The sequence below is a fragment of the Kogia breviceps genome, chromosome 9 (assembly GCF_026419965.1).
Source record: "Kogia breviceps isolate mKogBre1 chromosome 9, mKogBre1 haplotype 1, whole genome shotgun sequence".
NCBI lineage: Eukaryota > Metazoa > Chordata > Mammalia > Artiodactyla > Physeteridae > Kogia > Kogia breviceps.
In genome coordinates, this window is record NC_081318.1 from 87,309,615 (window position 1) to 87,330,417 (window position 20,803).

At 35.5% G+C, this 20,803-nt stretch overlaps 1 protein-coding gene across 2 annotated transcripts in view; it reads right to left on the reverse strand.

Annotated features, from left to right (window-relative positions):
* Nucleotides 1–580: 580 nt before the first annotated feature.
* Nucleotides 581–20,803, reverse strand: part of PTPN12 (protein tyrosine phosphatase non-receptor type 12) — a 90,094-nt gene continuing 69,871 nt past the window's right edge. For both annotated transcript variants that reach the window (XM_059074957.2, XM_059074958.2), the window contains 6 exons: nucleotides 11,839–12,821; nucleotides 7,977–8,054; nucleotides 7,027–7,094; nucleotides 6,062–6,092; nucleotides 3,514–3,621; nucleotides 581–2,968 (listed from right to left, as the gene is read on the reverse strand). In XM_059074957.2, the coding sequence (XP_058930940.1) occupies nucleotides 2,907–2,968; nucleotides 3,514–3,621; nucleotides 6,062–6,092; nucleotides 7,027–7,094; nucleotides 7,977–8,054; nucleotides 11,839–12,821 (1,330 nt within the window). In that variant the 3' untranslated portion in view covers nucleotides 581–2,906. The remainder of the gene's footprint in view (nucleotides 2,969–3,513; nucleotides 3,622–6,061; nucleotides 6,093–7,026; nucleotides 7,095–7,976; nucleotides 8,055–11,838; nucleotides 12,822–20,803) is intronic.

Genomic DNA, 20,803 nt, shown 5'->3' on the forward strand with positions numbered 1-20,803 from the left:
GAAAAATTCTAGAGTAAAAAATCCTATTTATGAAAAATTGCTTCCAAAAGAAAGGTAACTGATAGTGTTAGGATGGAAAAGGAAAGATTAAAGGTCTTTGTAGCATTAGCTGTAAGGGAGAGGATTTGGATAAAGTGGCAGGATAAATTTGCCAGTGGTTTATCTCAGATACAAATGACCTTATTATATGCTTTATATAGAAAAATAAAAATGAGTAACTTTACTGAGTGTTCTCGGCAATATAAAAATCACTGGGAGAAAGCTAAAGGTGGAAAAAGGCAGAATTTAAAATATTATAAAGATAGACAATGGAACAGAAAGAAAATATCTAGTAATTGACTCAGATCAGTGAATATATAACATATGACAAGACTATTTAATGGAGGAAGGACATTAACTGGTGATTCATAAAAGGAAAAAGAAATCTACCTCACACTATACAAAAAAATTAATTCTGTAGCTTTAGATAAAAACATAACATAAAAATATAAAAAATAGAGCTTCTAGAAAACTAAAGAATATCTTTATGATTGTGGGGTTGGCAAAGATTTCTAAAAGAGGACACCAAAAAGGAGTAATTATAAAAGATTGATAAATTGGATTTAATTAAATTCAATTAAAACAAAAACAAACAAAAAAACACCATTAGTAGAGTGAAAAGGCAAAGCACAGGCAAACCCACTTGGAATATATAAATAATTCCAACAAATCAATAAGAAAAAGACAAACAACTAAATAGAAAACCAGGTGCAAAGTTGCCGGATGATAGGATATCTGCATACTCAGCTTTAGTAGATACTGCCAAACAGTATCTGCTTGAGACTTGAACAGGTCCTTCACAAAAATGAATATCCACATGGTCATAAGCACATGAGAATGTGCTCAACCTCATTAGTCAGGAGGGAAAATATGTTAACAATCAGTACCACCACTTTGGAAAATTGTTTGACAATATCTACCAAGCTGAATATATATATGCATACTCTATAATCCAAAAATTGCACTCCTGGATATATACCCAACAGATTCATATATATAAGTGTACCAAAACATATTTTTAAATGTTTGTAGCAACAAAATTTGTAATTTTTCCAAGCCAAAAACAATCCAAATGTTAACTTTTAGTAGCAGAATGAACAAACTGTGGTATATTCATACAATGCAAAACTCTAGCAATGAAAAATGAACAAGCAACTGCTACACATATAATAATGAACAAATCTTAGAAGCCCAAGGGGAAGCTTCTCAGTGGCTGGTCCTGTTCTACTGCTTGACCTAGGGGTGGTCACACTCAGAGGAGTGTATACTTTTGTGGTGGTTAATATGCTTTTTTGCACCCTTCTGAATACATGTATACTTCAATGAAGGAGATCCAAAGCAACTCCTTCCCAAGAAAAAAATCTTTACAAATGATTTTAGTGCCATATTATACAAATCACAAAGTGTATGGAGACTAAATTTTTTTTCAGTTATACTTTATTTCAGTTTAAATTTTATTAAGAAAATGATGTGCTATAGAGGTGTTTGTGTCTTATGACTGTCAAGGGTCCACTGTATTCACATTTTTTGAACAAATATGAGAAAAATGTGAAATTCTAAGACCACTGAGCTTTATAAATTTTTCAACATGAAATCATAGTATTATTTTCTCTTCCACAACAATCCTCTTTCTATTCATATATGATTACTTTATCTCACTTTAGTCTCATAATTTCTTCCCTTTTTTATATGCAGAGGGAAAATACAGATGTCTATCAGCTTTGATCCATGATGTCAAAATTCATACTTGGTACTTACGGAAAGGGCCTCTGCTCCAGTGCAGGATGGGAAGAAACCAGTTCCCTTTTCCCAACTGCACCTTTGTTTGGTGTTTTCCTGGCATCCCAGTAGGCAACAATGAGAAGGCTAAGAAGGATGCCCAGGGCTGACTCCAGGATAAGTATTTAGAACTGCAAAGCCATGTTTCTGCAGAAGGTGCTCCCTATTCTATAATTAAGAAATTAAACCCCATTCACACTCATGACTTAAAGACTGAGCTGGGAGGAAGGTGGATATTAAGTCTAATTTCCCACAAAAGAGGAATGAAAAACCAAAACAAGTAGGCACTGTAAAATTGTTTTTGTCTTTTTAATGGCAGGTCAAATATCCTGAAACATACATATATTTTGATAGTCTTCTAATCCCAGTTGAGTTCAAATATTAAAGTAACACACACAAGCTAAGAGAATTCAATATTGTTCCAAGGCACTTACTGAATCTCCATGACTAGATGAAAACAAGGACAATTAGGATGGACAATTAGACAGTATATAATATAAAAATAACTTTTTGCTTACAATTTACAAAATGTATTATTATTACAATCTTTGATCTCTGATAACCTGTAATGCTGGCTGCATGAATCCAGCAATTTTAAAATTCAGAAACTATTTTCTAAAACTTCAGGGCAAATAATTTACAAATAAGGTACACAAAGATTTAGACCATGCAGAAATTTCTTACATCTTCTGTTAATAATATTTTATGACTGTAACTTTATCAAATTATATACCTACTTGCCCTGTACATATACAAAATAATGCATACATGATAAAACATTAGCAAAAGAGTAGTCCTTAAACTCAATTTATCATAAAAGTATTACTATATTAACATGTCTACAAGCAGCGTGTAACAGGGTTAAGAGACATTAAGGCAATAATACTTGAAGTTACAAAATAAACCATATGTAATACTTTTTCCTAAGTGTAATATAAGGCAGGTAGATGGTCCCAGCAAAAAACACTAAGGTAACAATCTACACTGCTGTTAGTCCCACATTTTTAAGATGGAATACTATAAATCTGGCTTTCAGTGGCACTTGAATTTTCCAGTATAATTTAAAGTGTCTTTTTTAGTTCCCTGAATCATGTCCATTCTGAAGGTGGATCTCTTGGTCCTTTGGGTTTTCCACAGCGATTACCAAAACCTATAAACAAAATACCACAATAATTCTCTAGTGTTCAGAAATATTTTTACACTATTAAGCTCATGTCTGTAGACATTCTGATTTTCTGGAACAAATAAATTTCCATATGGAAATTTAGAACTTAAACTAAACAAATCTCTACAAACACAAACCAACTCTTAATTTGTTCTAGGTAGGTGAAAATAATTGCTTCTTTTATAAAAATAAAATCAATTCTATCAAAATGTAAGAAAAACAGCTAAGATATTTTAGTCTTTCCAACTCAAAAGAAAGATTTGTTTACATACTGCAGTTTTTTATATTTTAGTATTTAACCTCAGTATGAAACAGAATAAATTAGTTCATTTGTTTCATAATTAATTCTAAGCAACTTGGACAGTACATGTTTTATTCTTGGCAAGTGCCATTTAAGAACCTGAATAAATCATAGCACAAAGATAAACTTTGCCTTAAGTAAATTCTGGAATGATGGCAAATAACTTTTTCATTCTTGCCAGCATTAACTATACAATTACAGTTTTAAAATTATCTAATAAACAAATTACCAATCTCTGTGGCTTCTGTTGGACTTTCTGATATTTGATCTTTCTTGTTACTGAGAGTAGGTGGACATTCTGTACAAGTCTCTGTATGAATACCTCGTGCTGGATGGTCTAAAATGCAAATCAAAGCCACTGTTAGTCATGGTCACGTGTAGCATCATAGGTAGAAGAATCCTCTAATTGTTTCAATATGGGCAGTTAGTTAAAAGAGCAAGTTTTTTTCTTGAGCATCATAATTTTAGAGGCCCAGATAAATATAAATGCAAGGGTAATAAATATAAATGCAAGGGTAATGAACACAGGAAATTATATTAGGTGTTCTTGCAGGCACCTAGAAATGTGCAGCAAGTACTTCTGCTCTGTGACGATTCTCTTTATGCTCCTACTTTAACTGCAACTGAAATGCCTTTATATGGAAATCAATGGCAAACAAGTTTATAGTTTATTAATGGACTTAATATTTGTGCTTAAAAGTAGTAATCCTTTTAAGATTTAGCATTGCTTAAATTTTAGTTAGCTTACGTATTTAACTGCCAATGCATAAGATTAGTAACAAAAGAAATCAACTACTATGATTCAGGCATTCTTTCACCACCTTCATCACATCCCCTACACCCCCTGTAAGGAACTTTTCTGGAAACTTGGAATACAAGTCAAATAACAGACTATCCTTTTCCTCGGGTGCTTATAGTATAGACAGGGGTCGGCAAACATTTTCTGTAAAGGGCTAGAGAATATTTTAGGCTTTGCAAGCCACATACGGTCTCTGTCGCACATTCTTCACTGATTTTTCTTTGTTTTTATTTTTAAACAACTCTTTAAAATGTAAAAATAATTCATTCAGCTCAAGGGCAGAATAAGAAAACAAGTCACAGGCAGGATTAGGACTGTGGCATACAGTTTGCTAACCCCTGGTCTAGTAGGAGAGACAGACAAGTACATTACTTATTATAGTAGTGTGATAAGTTTTATAATAAACGGGGACAGAACGGAGAGACATGTCGACGAAACTAGTGGCGGAGGTATTCAGGGTTGGCTTCTATGAGGAAATGATGATCTAGGCTAAAAGCCTCAATTTTCTCAATGAAGTAAAGGGTCTACTACTGAGTAAGAGTTAGTGGGATTCATGAAGAAAATAAAGATTTGGAAAATCCAGGGGAAATAAAAAGGGTACACACTAGAGCATGTAAGATAACCAAGCAATGCTGAGGGCTCAACTGTGGATCAATCCTAGAACTGTATGCTCAATCTGTAAAACAGCCAAGTTGCCCAGCAGTATTCAGTAATCCTGAGGGATAAAGTAAAATGGTATGGGAATTAGGGGCAAGAAAGTTAAGGATAACTGTGAGTGTGACTAGAGTGATGGATGATGGTATCTAGAGTGAATAGAAAAGGAAGAGAAACCAGAAAGGAGTTAACAGATACTAAGAAAATAAAAGACCCAGGGATCTAGCCATAGCAGCAGTAGTGATATAACATAGATAATAATAACAGCATTGCTACCATTTCAGTGCCTACCATGTGCCGGGCACTGTCTAATACTCTCCATATGTGATTTAATTTAATTAAATAAATCTTCGCAACAGTCCTCTAGGGTAGGTTACTACTATTATCTGCATTTCACAGAGAAGAAAACTGAAGCCTAGAAAGATTAAGTAACTTGCCCCAACCCAAATAGTAAGTAAAATGGCAAAAATGGGACTCCAATCCAGGTGGGCTTGACACTGAAGCTCCTGCTCTTTTCCTTATAATATGTTGCTGCAGAAAAGTAAACAGAGAGTAATAAAGAGTTTATGAGATGAAATGGAGCCCCATTAGGCAAAGATCCAGGAAGAGAGCAGCTGAAGCAGAATGGAGGGTAAGGGCAGAGGTGATAGATAAATTGAGGGAACTGTATAAGCTAGGATGTTTGATAAGCTGCTTACATAGTTACTGATTTATAAGAATTAACAATAACTTGACCTATTTTACTATGATCATAAAAGTAATGTAGTAGAAAAATTTTCTAGCTTGGCACTATAACACGAGGTTGAGCTAACATAATCTTACTAGCCTTCACAAATGTAAAAGTCCTAAAAGGAAGATTTCCAAAACAATTGATTTTTAGGCACCCAATTCAATCATCTAGGTTAATTTGGGGCATTTATTCAAATCATTGTCAGATCTAGATTCTAGGTGTTTTTATAAACAACAGACATAAAATACAGAAAAATATTTTTAAATACTTTTATTTCCCATCAGCCTGTTAACTACTGATAATAAATGCTGTTATCCTCCTGATCAATAATAATATCTGGTATAATAACGAATAAAATTCGTTATATATATAACGAATAATATTTATTAAAAATTTAATATTTATTAAATAATAATATCTGGTATAATAACGAATTTCAAAGAATTATGCTACATAATTCAGGTTCTAGAAGAGTTGTCCTATATGTTTTCACATACTGAAATAACCAAATAAATAGCATACACCGTGAGACATGCTATTTTATAGAAATTAATCTATATAATCTATAGCAAAAAGGAACGCAATCCAACTTACCACATTTTTCACTTCCAGAGGTTATCAAGCCCTATAAGGAAGACATTCAATAGCTATTACGGTACATCCCTTTCATGTACAAATTATAGAAAATTTGCTCTGTTATGAGTATATATCCCAATAAATCAAGATCTATCAAGATGCTCATGTCCAAGGAAAAGAAAACAATGGTGTTCTCAATTAGGGTTAGAAATTTTTAATGTTGTGGTGTTTTATACTGGGAGTAAAAGGATAGGGGAATTCCTTTTCCTTCTGGATGAAAACTGAAAATGCAGAAGTTACTACCTAAGAGAACATACACACAACTGCATTTTGCCAGCCCTCTACTGTACTCATCAAATTATGATATCACTGATTGTAAGACATAGCATCATTATTAGGTTACCAATACTTTATCTACCAATTAAAGTATATCACAATGCTTTTTTAATCAATTTTAAGATATACCCCAATTTCAGATATTCAAATATGAGAGAAATATGAAAAATATTAATGTTGATGAAAAGTGGCATTTCCTGTGGCTAAAATATTTAGCTACCAAAACATTTCCTGAATGTGAAAGGAAGTCTCACGTGACCAGAAAAACCAAAGGGAGAGACAATATACCTGGTTTTATAATGGAAAGAACAAAATCTAGGAAAGTACTAGGACCCTGAAAATAGTAACTCCTGTTCTATTCATACCTCCAAAATGATTTGAAACAAGGCATAATTTACAAATTTCAAAAGCAGCTTGGGAAAATAATACTCTGAAGTGATGGTCATATGTAGATCATAATGCTCTTTAAAAAAATTTTAGATCTCACATTTTATACACTTTCATCTGAAATCATAGCATAAGAAATAATTATCAAAAATTATATTTAGTAGTCTTAAGTTATTATAACAAACAACTGCAAGATAAATTAATAAAACAAAAGAACAAAAATATTGAGCTATAGCTGTTCCAATCCCAAAAGAACTCACTTCAGGTTTTCTTTCTTCACACTGTTCCTGATTTTGAAGTTCACTCCACTCAGATCTTACAGGTGTATCTGAGAAAAATGAAATCTTACAATTAAAATTAACATCTTTAATTCTTAAAATTTCTTGCTTTAAGGTAATATACAAAAACAGATACTATAGATTTTTAGAAACTATCGCTTTCACTAAAAAATTTCTAGCTTCTATTAATTGAAGAATATCTCTTTAAGCTTTCTTCCTTAAAATTTAAAGAACTGAGTTATCAGTTTATTACAAGTGCATTGTAATCTACAGGTATGACAGACATAGACTTATTTATTTAATATTAGTGGAGTATACGGCTTCACTGTTTTTAACATTCTTAAAATCAGTTAAAATGAATAAAATATTTGTAAAATGCAGCTCAGATAAGACTAGTAGTGTGCACCTCCACTGAGCACAAGACACCATAAATATATTAAAGCTGTTTCTATACTCTTTTTCAGGATGGGAAGGAGGAGGAATATATTATCAATGCTCTGAAATATCACTTTCTCTCTCACTGATACTCTTGTGGCCTTAAGGGTCCTCAGTTAACATCAACTGAGCGATGCCTGCCTACGACAGAATTTAAATGTGTACTTACCTAAACTGGTACCAAGTGAAGCAGTTAATGTCTTTTCATAAGTACCATTTTTAACGAATGAAAAGACAATAAACTGTACAGTTATAGTTGCATTTAACTGGATTATAGTGTTTGATATAAATGCAGTCATTTTATTAGCAGACTTAGCCAATAAAAAATACCATTATAAGTATTTTTCATACAAAGAATTAAAAACATTTGTCAGTATAAATTCAAACCTGTTTCTGAATTTAATTGTGTAGCTCAACAGCAACAGACTGAAATCAGCCAATTTTTTCAGAGCTTATTATTAAAGCATGAAACATGTAAAATCAGAAGATATACTCACTATGTTCACTGGCCAATACAAAAGACTCAGGAGTTCTTTCAGGTAGGGGAGGAGGCGAATCTTCACTAACATCAACATCTATATCAAATACATAAAATTTAGACAAATTATGAACTTGTTAAAAAATGTTAACTCATTTAAAAGTGAACTTGTTATCTAAACAAAATAAGACAGCTTTCTTGACATTCTTAAAAATCACTGCCACAAGTATCTAGGAGAACCAGTTTTTAAAAATGCAAAAATAAACAAGATATCCTTATCACTTGACTTGTTAATCAAAAACAATTACAAAGCTTACTGAGCAAAGACTGAACTCCATCACTGTTGCACAGAGAAAATGACTCTCCCATGACTTTCCTGACACCGTGTAGGCATTAATCACACTGGCCTCTGAGTCTGAAGGCATCTTCAGCAGAGAAGGCAGCAGGCGAGTGCCTTCTCTACTGGGTTTGCCGACAATGCTTTGAGTCCACAAAGGAAAGCTTCAGTCATTTGACTTAAGTCAGTGTTTCCCAAACTGTAATCAATTGCTTAAGTCCTTTTATGGGTTTTGCCATATTGTGGACCATATGTCCTATTTTTTAAAATCCCACTCATTTTAAACTTAACTATGTACTTCAGTCATGTTTTAAATAGTAATGACTAAATCAGCAGATTAAAAGTACTATTTTTCTAATACACAAAAATAAAACCATTAAAATTTTTAGATATTCATTTATTTATTGCCTAAAAACAGTGGCATACCATAATTTGAGAATACTGACTGATGCCATATAAAAGCTTTTCACCAGTAAAAACAAAATTAGCTCTTGGAAAAGATAATGCATTAAGTAAGCCTTGTCAGGTAGCCTTATTATGGCATAAGGTGAAATGAGAGTATTAGATCCTCTGAGGTTTCACTGGAGGTAGAAAAAGAAAATATGAGGATACAATTCTGTGTGTGGACGCTCAGGTTAGAAAAGATGGGGCAAAGAAAGGAAGATGTGAGGATCCTATATTGTCTGGGCCTTGACAACTGTTTTCTTAAAAATGTGAACAACTGTGCCATGATAGTTTGCTATTTTACCACATTTGATAGGCTATGCATTAAAAAGAGAGTGAAAATCAAGAAAAGTCTTTTTTTCAGTTTTCAACATGCATGAGCCAGGTGCGACTGCTCTGGTTCCTCCTACAATTATTTGGCTGAAGACACAAGAAAATACAGCCCCTAGATCCTGCTGAGAGAAGAGTTCCAGTCCAGCACTTTATATATATATGTGTGTGTGTGTGTGTGTGTGTATATAAAAATCTGTGTATACACACACACACACACACACACACACATACACATACATATATAACATGAGTACTGGAACTCTTGCATATAAAGTTAAGCTACTAAAGAACTATCTACCCTGTCTGGTAGTAACAGTCTAAGCAATCATATGTCCCCTTGCTCTTTTGTTACTAAGAGCTCACAGTGAAGAGATGGCTGTTGGATGGAAGGGATGCATAATCTTGACATTGTGGTGCCATTTCACAATTACGTGAACAAATCAGGAAGGACAGTATGGCTTGTTTCCATCAAGTATCAAGTATCTTTTGGAAACTATATACCTCTTCTGTTATAACAGTCCTCGCTCTTAAAAGACTTTACTTTCTAACTGTGGCCTTGGCTTCTCAACTGCATGTTTCTCCCTGGATCTCTGGATTGCCTTTTCTGTGTTAAAAACTTGTGTTTTAGAGGTTATCTAACCAGAGCCTGCATATTTTTTATAGGCTTTTGTAAATCATACACTTTATGGGAGCCTAGTGTAGCCATGTTTGAGAAATCTTTCAGGAGGCCTGAGTCAATATTAAAATCAGAATGATAGCCAGGAATTTTTTTTCAGGCAGTAACTTATGCAAAAGGTTGTTTTAGGTATCAAAACAAAATTATTCCATAGCAAATTTTAAAACAAACAAGCAAACAATAATCTAATCCTTGTGCCAAAGGTTCATCTACAAGGTAAATAATTACTAACATTAAAAATAGGACTGCTTGGGCTTCCCTGGTGGCACAGTGGTTGAAAGTCCGCCTGCCGATGCAAGGGACACGGGCTCGTGCCCCGTCCGGGAAGATCCCACATGCCGCGGAGCAGCTGGGCCCGTGAGCTATGGCCGCTGAGCCTGCGCTCCACAGCGGGAGAGGCCACAACAGTGAGAGGCCCACGTACCACCACCAAAAAAAAAAAAAAAAAAAAGGACTGCTTGTAGTTATGCTGCAACACAGAATATTTACACAGGAAAATCTTCTGTTAATACCAAACTCATTTAGCATAGTTAAGGTAGGGTGAAAAGAAACCAGAAATCACATTTACAGCTATCTTTGCTTTGAAATACAAATAAAATGGAGACAAAGGAAGTGAGCTGGTATACAGAAGAGTGCTTTCAACTATTCTGTACAGTATGTTGTATTCTAAAGGAACTCTTTCTGTTATCACCAAAACACTGGTCATATGGCAGTAACTTTTAATGAGCATGTCATATCATGCATCATTCCTGCCCTCACCAAATTCTACTTCTAGTAATGATTTAAAAAAATTTATTTCCTAGGTACAAAACACATGCTTGATATGCTAAAAAAAACCCAAAACGACAATTCCTTATCTACATGTTTTCTTGTGTAGTTACAACTTAGCGGTTATTTTTCAAACTCTGAAGTCAAGGGGAAAAAAATATATTAACAATTTTAAATTATGCCAAACTGGTAAAGTAGTATTTATTGTCGCAACCATTATCTTCTGAAGATCCTTCAAATAAACCACAGAAGAATCAAGAACATAGAAAATCCCGTAAATTTAAAAAACTAGCTTAGACTCTCATTTACTCTACCAGATACATCCCCAAGATAAAAAAAGAAAAAAAGTATGTGTGAGTTGAGGAAAATAGAGGCACCACAGTATGGGTGGTACTTACTGGGTCAGAATTAGAAAAGGTCATCTTTCAAGTTCACAGTACTTATGTGACTGCACGTTATAAATACCAGTCTATGTGTGTCGCTATCAAAGTTCACCAACAAGTAAAAGACCACTGATAATCAACCTATCAAGAAACAGCTTTTGTGTTTATATATTTGCTGTCAACTTCATGGTCTGTTTAAGACAGCAGCCGTGGTAATTTTTAGCAGATTACAGAGGAGTTTCAAGACCCAGTAATACATCTTGGGAACTTAGGGCATGCGTTATCTTGAAATGCTTAGAATGCTTAAAGAAGAGAGTCATTAATTAAATAGTAGTAGCACTGATGACTAGACATGGAAATATCCCACTTTCTACTGACTGAATTAAACTTCCTATATTCTGCTGAGCAGCTGCAATATTGCTCCTTGGTTAATAAACTCATTGTTGAGAGGAGCCTTTTTTGCAAGCATTTGTGAGGAGGTTTAATATTTTTAAAAGGTATTTTGCAGTTAAAAGATCATAAAAAGATAACAAAATAGATATCTGTAATATACATGGGTGAAATTAAATGGCCAATCAAGCCATTCTACAATATTTGTGTCACCGTCACTTTAAGTAATCCCTAAATTATTTCTAATTATTCAGTCATATAAAATTTTGACCCATATAAATACTAAGAGTTGTAAGATATAAGAAAAGAAAATTTTCAGTTACAACAATTTAAATATTTTGGGAACAAGAAGTCTAGTAATGCAATGTGATCAAACTAAGGTAACAATAAAGGCTTACTTAAAAAAATTAGTATCAAAAATAATGAAATTTTGCATAGGTTCTGGAGTAAAGTGTGGAATAAAACCTAATGAATTAATATAGCTAAAGTGCTTAGAACAGTGACCGGCACATAGTAAAAATACTTAAGTGTTAGATACTATTATCATTACCTTTTTCAGCACCTGAATGTATTGTTCCTGCTATATCATGTCTAGCAATGGACATTGATAATACTTTCCTTGTAGAAATGCTTTCAGTACTAGCGGCAGCAGAAACAGTGGCACTTGCTGTTGAAATACTGGTTTTATTCTTGGTCGCAGCAACATCAGAGTTCCTTTCATCAGACTCTGAGTCATCAGAGTGAAGAGGATTAGTAAAACTGAGGGGTGCTCTGAATAGAGGGGAACTGTTGTGATGATCTGTGAGATCATGGGTTGCAAGTTGTGTCGTGGGGCTTGGTGTTGAACTCCCAGTTTTCATTGTTTGACAGTGGGTATCTGAAGATTTGCCTTCAGAGGAATCAGGCATGGGTAGAGTATTCTCAGGTCCATGAAATGACCATGGTGCATGTCCTTTCTCATCAAGAGGTAAGCGGTCTGGCCTTGGAGGTGTGTCGGAATTCTTCTGTGATTCTTCTGGTAGGATAACTGGAGCTTTATTTGACTGTGTTGCATTGCAGTCCACACAGGAATTCTGGGAAATATCATCAATTTTTAGATCTCTTGAATTCAATTCCTGTGATTTAAAGATTTTATCAATTGTACATGGTGAAGCCAAAGCCGATTTAATTTTAATTGCATGTCCCCTATTCAAGAGTGTGTTCCCTTCAAAACTTTTTGGTCCTTCTTGAAGAGGGACCTTCTTAATCTCAAAACTTAAATTTCGCTCCAATTTTTTATCTATTTGTTCAATAGTTGATTCATTTTTCCCTGTAAGTTCTGTGGATTTATTATAGTTTCTGTTGAGGTCTGTTGAATGTTGTTCTGATGAAACCAGGTGCAACACTGGCTTTGGATGGTATCTGTCATTGTCCTGCCACACAGTAGTGACTGTTGGAAAAGCTGAAGGGGGAGAAGGTGTCAAGATGGGTGGCACTGGGTGAGGTTCTGGAGGCTGCAGTATTTCTTCCTTAGCATCCCCTTCTACAAGGCAACTGGAAAATATTAAGAAAAGGGTATTAAAAGAATATTCATCCTTTTAAAAAATAAGTTGATAGGTAACAGTTACGTAGCTAAGCCTCTTTAAATTAAAAGTCAGTAGAGTCTGTGGTTATGAATAAAAAATTAAAATTGGCCAAACTAAGAAAAGTTAATGTTTAACAAGGTAGTAATGTATGTACATTGTTTAAAAAAGTCAAATAACACAAGAATTTTAATAAAAAAAACAGCGGTCCCCTCCCACAGCCCTCCATTTACCCTGAGACATCAAGTTTCAACTTTTTAAAAAGAGCTACTTCGAAGATTTGCCTCCATATTTCAAAATATTTCAAAATGCATAAACATTATTACTTGATCTTTCTATTTCACATATACTCTACTGTCTTCCTACTATGGAAATGTCTTCTCCATCTTCCTAATACTGCTAATTTTTGGTTAGTTCAATCTTATGACTACAGTTATTATTCATACCAATGACAGCATGATTTCCTATTTTTTCTTATATAACTCTTATTTTTTCCCTAATAATTGCCTTGGGTTTCCTATGTACCATCAGTAATTCAGCCCTTCCTCAAACTTTCCTGCAGATTTGTACACCTCCTCTCAATTGGTCAAGCATACCAGGTAACTGTCAATATCACAGACATCACGCTTAGAAACCTTGAGCCTCGTGCTCCAGTGTGGACCCCTGGCCCCCCAAGGCTACCATAGAGCTGACACTCTCTCTTGTGTTCGACTCTCCTGTATCCCAGGTCCCATCTTCGTTTTTCTAGCTACACTTGCTCAATTTAGTGGGTTATACCCTCCAATTGCTTCTTAAGAACTGTACATAGGAAACAAACTTCCTGAGGCCTACATAATTATTATATTTTCAAGGTTACTCATAATTATTATATTTTCAAGGTTACTGACTTTTGGAAAAGGTGTATTATTCTAGACTAGAAATAACTTTCCTTCAGAATTTTATAATTGTGATTCCTGTTCCTTTGAATGTGAGCTGTTTTTTCTCTCTTTTGAGCTTTTAGTTTTTTTAAAAAAATTTCTTCATGCTCTACAATCTCATGGTGTAAATATTTTTAATCCATTGTATTACAATTTTTAATCCATTATATTGAGAACTTTCTGTGCAAAAATTCATGTTACTACTAGAAACGTCTTTCCTAATTTCTTCTCTTCTAGTCTCCTTCCAGACTATGATTAGTTTTAGTTATAATTATTACTATTACTATGATTATGTGACATACCTCCTGGTTTGATTCTCTAATTTCTTTATCTTCTCTCTCCTATTGTCTCTCTTTCTACTGTTCATTTTCTTGGGAGATTTCCTTGACTGTCTTCTAGCCTTCTTTAATTAAAATTAAATTTTAATGTTTAAAATTTATGCTATTATATTTTTAATTTCCAAGAGCTTCTTATTTATTATGACCTATTTATTTCATGGTTGCAGTATTTCCTAATTACTGAGAAAACAGACAGTTGCCACCCCCCCATCTTTTTTCTATTCTGTGTTGTCTCCATTCCATCCATTTTTTCCTGCTTATTTGGATTATGTCTTTCATGTTAGAGGCTTTGTCAAGTGTCTGATAATTCCTGGTTCTGTTCATTTTGAGAGGATGGAATATTTTAAATGACTGGGAAATGTGTACGTAAATGTAAGGGGGAGCGCTTGTGGCTTAGTGGCCATCATACTGCTTGGTGACTGAATACAGTCCTTGCAATGTCATTCGTGGGCCACAACCATCAATAACTATCGATTTCCTCTCTTGGGCTGGTGAGTTTTTCAAGAGAGGGATTCTGTCTCCCACCAGAAGTGGCTATCAGTATTCTGGGAGCCAAATAAGGTCTGGGAGCAATCTCACTATTCAGCATGCAGATTCCTGCTTTCAGCAAGGAACTAACACCCCCACCATCAGTTGGACCTGACCATCAGTTGGACCTGATATACTGAACCCAGAGACTTCCAGGTTCAACCACGCCAGAGTAAATCCCTCCCTACTCTGTTCCCAGGTGTGCGCGAAGCTGTCATCTGTCTGCTCAATTTGATGGAAGGAATCTGGGGTTCTAAACACTCTTTATAGAGACATTCAAGTACTCTTCTTGTTTTCAGTCCCATCCTACACACCTTAAGGGGGACCTCCAATTTCTGGGCCTTTCTGGGGGTTCTTTGTCATCTTGATTCTTATTGGCTTCCCTCACCTACAGGAAAGCAAGTTTTAGCTTTCTCTGTTCTAATTCCCTTTTCACATTGGTCAATGTGTTTTCCACTTCCCAAAATTCTGTCAAAATCTCATTTACTACCTCTTCATTTTTTTGGTTTTTAATCTTTATATATTTTTATGTTCCTCCACCAAAATTTTAGGAAGTTTAGGAAGGGACCAGAGTTAAATGTGCTTAAACTAACTGCCTATTTAACCAACAATCCTGTAAATGTTTTTTAGAAGCAGTAGCCTTACATGATGTTGATATGTACATAGTAAAGAAATTCTTAGCTACTCACATTTTAAAAATAGCTTTAAGTGAGGTACAGTTGATATACAAAACCCTGAACATACATTTTTTCTAATTTATATATATGTTTTTTATTTTTGGCCGTGTTGGGTCTTCGTGGCTGCGCACAGGCTTTCTCTCGCAAGAGTAGTTGCGGCGATCGGGGCCTACTCTTCATTGCGGTGTGTGGGCTCCTCATTGCAGTGGCTTCTCTTGTTGTGGAGCACGGGCTCTAGGCACATGGGCTTCAGTAGTTGTGTCATGTGGGTTCAGCAGTCGTGGCTTTCGGGCAGGCTTAGTAGTTGTGGCGCATGGGCTTAGTTGCTCCATGACATGTGGGATCTTCCCGGACCAGGGCTCAAACCCGTGTCCCCTGCATTGGCATGCAGATTCTTAACCACTGTGCCACCAAGGAAGCTCTGAATATATTATATATATGTAGATTGACTGCTGTGTTGGGTCTTAGTTACAGTGCGTGCAGGCTTCTCTCTAGTTGTGGCACGTGGGCTTCTCTCTAGTTGTGACGCACGGGCTCCAGAGCACATGGGCTCTGTAGTTGCAGCATGTGGGCTCTCTAGTTGTGGCGTGCAGGCTCAATAGTTGCAGCGTGCGGTCTTAGTTGTCCCGCAGCATGTGGGATCTTAGTTCCCTGACCGGGGATTGAACCCGCATTCCCTGTGCTGGAAAGTGGATTCTTAACCACTGGACCACCACGGAAGTCCCTGAACATATTTAATGTATATAATTTAATGAGTTTGGACATATGCATATATTGGACTGGCCAAAAAGTGCTTTCACTTTCTAAGTAAAAATAAAAGACACGTTTTTCATTTTTACCAAGAACTTTATTGAACAATGTATTCACCATCTTGTTCCACTACGTTTTGCCATTTTTCAGGCAATTTTATAATTCCATCTTCCCAAAACTTCATCTTTTTGAGCAAAGACTATTCCAGGTGCCTTTTACAGTCTTCCAGGGAATTGAATTTTCCATTAAGAGAATTTTGTAAACACTGAAATAAATGGAAATCCCAAGGTGCAATGTCTGGTGAATACGATGGATGAATCAGAACTTCCCAGCCGAGCTGTAACAGTTTTTGCCTGGTCATCAAAGAAACATGTGGTCTTGTGCTATCCTGATGGGAGATTATGCATATTCTGTTGACTAATTCTGGATGCTTTTTGTCAAGTGCTGCTTTCAGTTGGCTTAATTGGGAGCAGTACTTGTTGGAATTAATCGTTTCGTTTTCCGGAAGGAGCTCAAAATAGAGGACTCCACATATACAACATCCAATCCCACCACATACACAACATCACATTCTTTGGATAAAGAGCAGCCTTTGGTGTGGTCGGTGGCGTTCATTTCGCTTGCCCCACGATCTCTTCCATTCCACATTATTGTACAGTATCCACTTTTCATCGCCCATCGCGATTTGTTTTAAAAATGGAACGTTTTCGTTAGAGAATCGCAGGCAGAAATACGGTCAAGAAGGTTTTTCTCACTTTACTTATATGGAACCCAAACATCAAAGCAGTTCACACAACCAAGCTACTGCAAATGATTTTCAACGCTTGATTTGGATATTTTGAGTATGTCGGCTATCTCCCACGTGGTATAACATTGAATGTTCTCAGTTAATGTCTCGATTTGATCGCTATCAACTTCAACTGGTCTACCTGACCATGGAGCATCGTCCAGCGAGAAATCTCCAGCACGAAACTTCACAAACCACTTTTGAAACATTCATTCAGTCACAGCACCTTCTCCATATACTGCACAAATCTTTTTTGCATTTCAGTTACGTTTTTACCGTTCTTGAAATAATAAAGTATAATATGCCAAAAATGTTGTTTTCTTCCATCTTCAATATTAAAATGGCTACACAAAAATTCACCAATTTTGATAAGTCTTTTTTAAATGCACGCTGATATGACAGTTGTCACAATACAATCTAACAAAATTGTTTCGAATGAAGTTAAAGATAACTAAGTACTGCTACTAGAACCATCTTATGGAAAAAAACCAAATAAACCTTTTGGCCAGCCCAATACATCCATGATACTATCACCACAATGAAGGTAATAAACATCCGTCACCTCCAAAAGTTTCCTTGTATCCCTTTGTGGTTCTTTTTTGTTACTCAAATTTAACTGATCGTTATACTAACAGACTTTCCCCTTATCCTTCCTTAATCTAAGGCTTGTTGAAATAAGGCTTAATACACTTTTATAGTACTTTCATATGCACAAAAATTATAAGCCCCATCACAAAAAATATATGCTACATACTGACTTTCCACTATGGTATTCAGCATTCATATTTTCACGAGGTATTCTGATAGAAGAAAATTCCACTGATTATAATGACTTGCATCATTCTTATTGTAAATATTGTTCTTAATTTCATCTGTCCTGAGGAATGCATTTTTTACTTCTCAAAAACAAAACAAAACATTCAGTACCTACCACTTCCTAGGTATTACACCAGTACCAGAAGACAGAACAATGAACACAACAGTCTGGGTCCCTAAGGAGTAAAATAAGGCTAAAAAGGTAAGTTGGAGACATACTATGAAGGCCCAGAATTTCACGGTAAGAAGTTTGGTCTTTATAATATAGAAATATTACATTTAATTGGTGTGACAAAGTCTTAAAACGAATAACTCGATAACTTTTGTTTCAAATTGATGTTTTATAGAAACTCAGAAAATTATTTTCCTTATAATAAATTAGGCTGGATTCTGTAAGAGATGGAAAGATTATAGAGGTGAAGGAAATGACAACCAAAATATTATAACATAACATTATAAAAACAAAAAACCTTCACTACTACCCTTTCTTCTAGAGAGTTAATACTATATACTATATAATGAAAAGAGTATTGGACTAGAAGATAACAGATGTGTGTTCTTAGTTGAACTCTGCTAGTCTATGCAGGTCAACACCTTTGGGAACTAGCTATATTAACATCCATGTGATCAAGATTACTGTAAAAATCACTGGGTTCACTATATCACTTATTACTTTGACATATCATTGACTGTCCACAGAATGAATAAAGAATACATGTGATCTAAAAAAGATGAGAAAACATATTTAATAGATGCTATATCAATGCTAATGATTACTTTTTAACCAAATGATATCTCCTAAACACCTTACACTTTGGAGTTGAGGATGATGATCCACTTGTGTTTAACCTTTATTTCTTGGTTTTATTATGTATTCTAATATCTATCAATAACTTTACAAATACATCTGAGATTAAAGGTATTTCTAAACAGTGAAAAGGAACAAAACAAGAATTAGAAAAGAAATAAAACACAGAGAGCACAGGAAATTAGAGAACTACAGTAAGCATGCATAGCAGTGTGTTTTGCCAAAATCTACCCTCATTTATCTTAAAAATATGCCAATTTGGATAATTCAATTAGAACTTTAAATTTTCAGTAGTCAAATAAATCAATCTTGTCCTTTGTGATTTCCTTTATCCCTTCTATTATATCCCCCTCTACAAGTCTGTCAAACATTAAACTATATTCTATGTTTCAGTGATTTGACTTTTTATATTTAATTAATTTAACTATCTGAAGCTTACTTTGGTATGTGGTGTGATATAAAGATCTAAATATATTTTTCCCCGAATGGTTAATAATATGACTTAATAAATAACCCCTATCCTTGTTTAATATGTTAAATTAATTCATAACACGATCTATATTTCCTAGTTGCTTATTCAAGTCCATCAACTAACTGGTATGTATGTATGTGTGTGTGTATACACACACACACACACACACACACACACACACATATATACATATACATATATATACACACACACATTTTGGTGGGGGGGCACTACATGCACCATGCAGGATTTTAGGTCCCTGACCGGGGATTGAACCTGTGCCCCCTGCATTGGGAATGTGTGGAGTCTTAACTACTGGACCGCCAAGGAAGTCCCAACTGGTATATTATACTACTAACAGATTATTTTATTTTTATTTATTTGTTTGTTTATTTTGGCTGCACTGGGTCTTAGTTGCGACATGCAGGATCTTTTAGTTGTGGCATGTGGGCTCATGGTTGAGGCATGCGGACTCTTAGCTGCGGCATGCATGTGGGATCTAGTTTCCCAACCAGGAATCAAACCCAGGCCCCCTGCATTGGGAGCATGGAGTCTTACCCACTGGAGCACCAGGGAAGTCCCACTAACAGATTGTTTTAAATATAGTTTTATAATTTTTAAAAGGGTTGGTTCTCACTCATCACTACTTTCATCCTAAGTTTTCTTTGGTATTTTTGTCTCTTTATTCTTACAAGTGAACTTTAACATTATATTGGAAAGTTCAGAGAAGATTCCTTTGGTATTTTGATGAGAACTGCATCAAATTAGAAAACAACTGATATTTTAAATATCACTAAAAAAAGCTAAATTAAAGTTAACTTTTCCAACCAAGAACACTTAATTTTTTTCACTAATGCAAATGAATACATTTCTACTTCAGGTTCTACTTTCTACTTATGGTTATTTCCAGGTATTTACATTTTGAAAGGGATCGCTTTTAAAATTTTTTCTTCTCCTACTTGGCTGGTCTATAGGACCACTTTCTACTTTTTTTTTTTTTTTTAATTTTTAATTTTTAATTTTTTTTTTTTTGCGGTACGCGGGCCTCTCACTGCTGTGGCCTCTCCCGCTGCGGAGCACAGGCTCCGGACGCGCAGGCTCAGCCGCCATGGCTCACAGGCCCAGCCGCTCCACAGCATGTGGGATCCTCCCTGACCGGGGCACGAACCCACGTCCCCTGCATCGGCAGGCGGACTCACAACCACTGCGCCACCAGGGAAGCCCCACTTTCTACTTTTATTCAACCACTTTGCTCCTCTTTCTTATAAATTAGTCATTTTAAGGAAATATATTTGGTTTTAATGTAATTATTTTTTAAATCAACAAAAGGAAAATAACATTTCAAAGAAGAACCAAAGGGCTTCCCTGGTGGTGCAGTGGTTAAGAATCTGCCTGCCAAGCCAGGGGACACGGGTTCGAGCCCTGGTCCAGGAAAATCCCATGTGCCGCGGAGCAACTAAAGGCCATGCAACACAACTACTGAGCCTGCACTCTAGAGCCTGCGTTCCACAACTGCTGAGCCCACATGCTGCAACTACTGAAGCCCAGGCACCTAGAGCCCGTGCTCCACAACAAGAGAAGCCACCGCAATAAGAAGCTGGTGCGCCGCAACGAAGAGTAGCCCCAGCTCGCCGCGAATGCCTGCACGCAGCAACAAAGACCCAACACTGGCAAAAATAAATAAATTTATTTTTAAAAAAAAAAAAAACAGTCAAGTAGAATAATAGCTGTTTTATGTAGATGGATTTCTTCCATCACCCAAATTTCTACTCGCCTTTTCCCCAGGGCCCTTGGTCACCTGAATCCCACCATATCCTGTGCTTGATGACAGTTCCCAAATGCCTCTATCTGAGCATACCT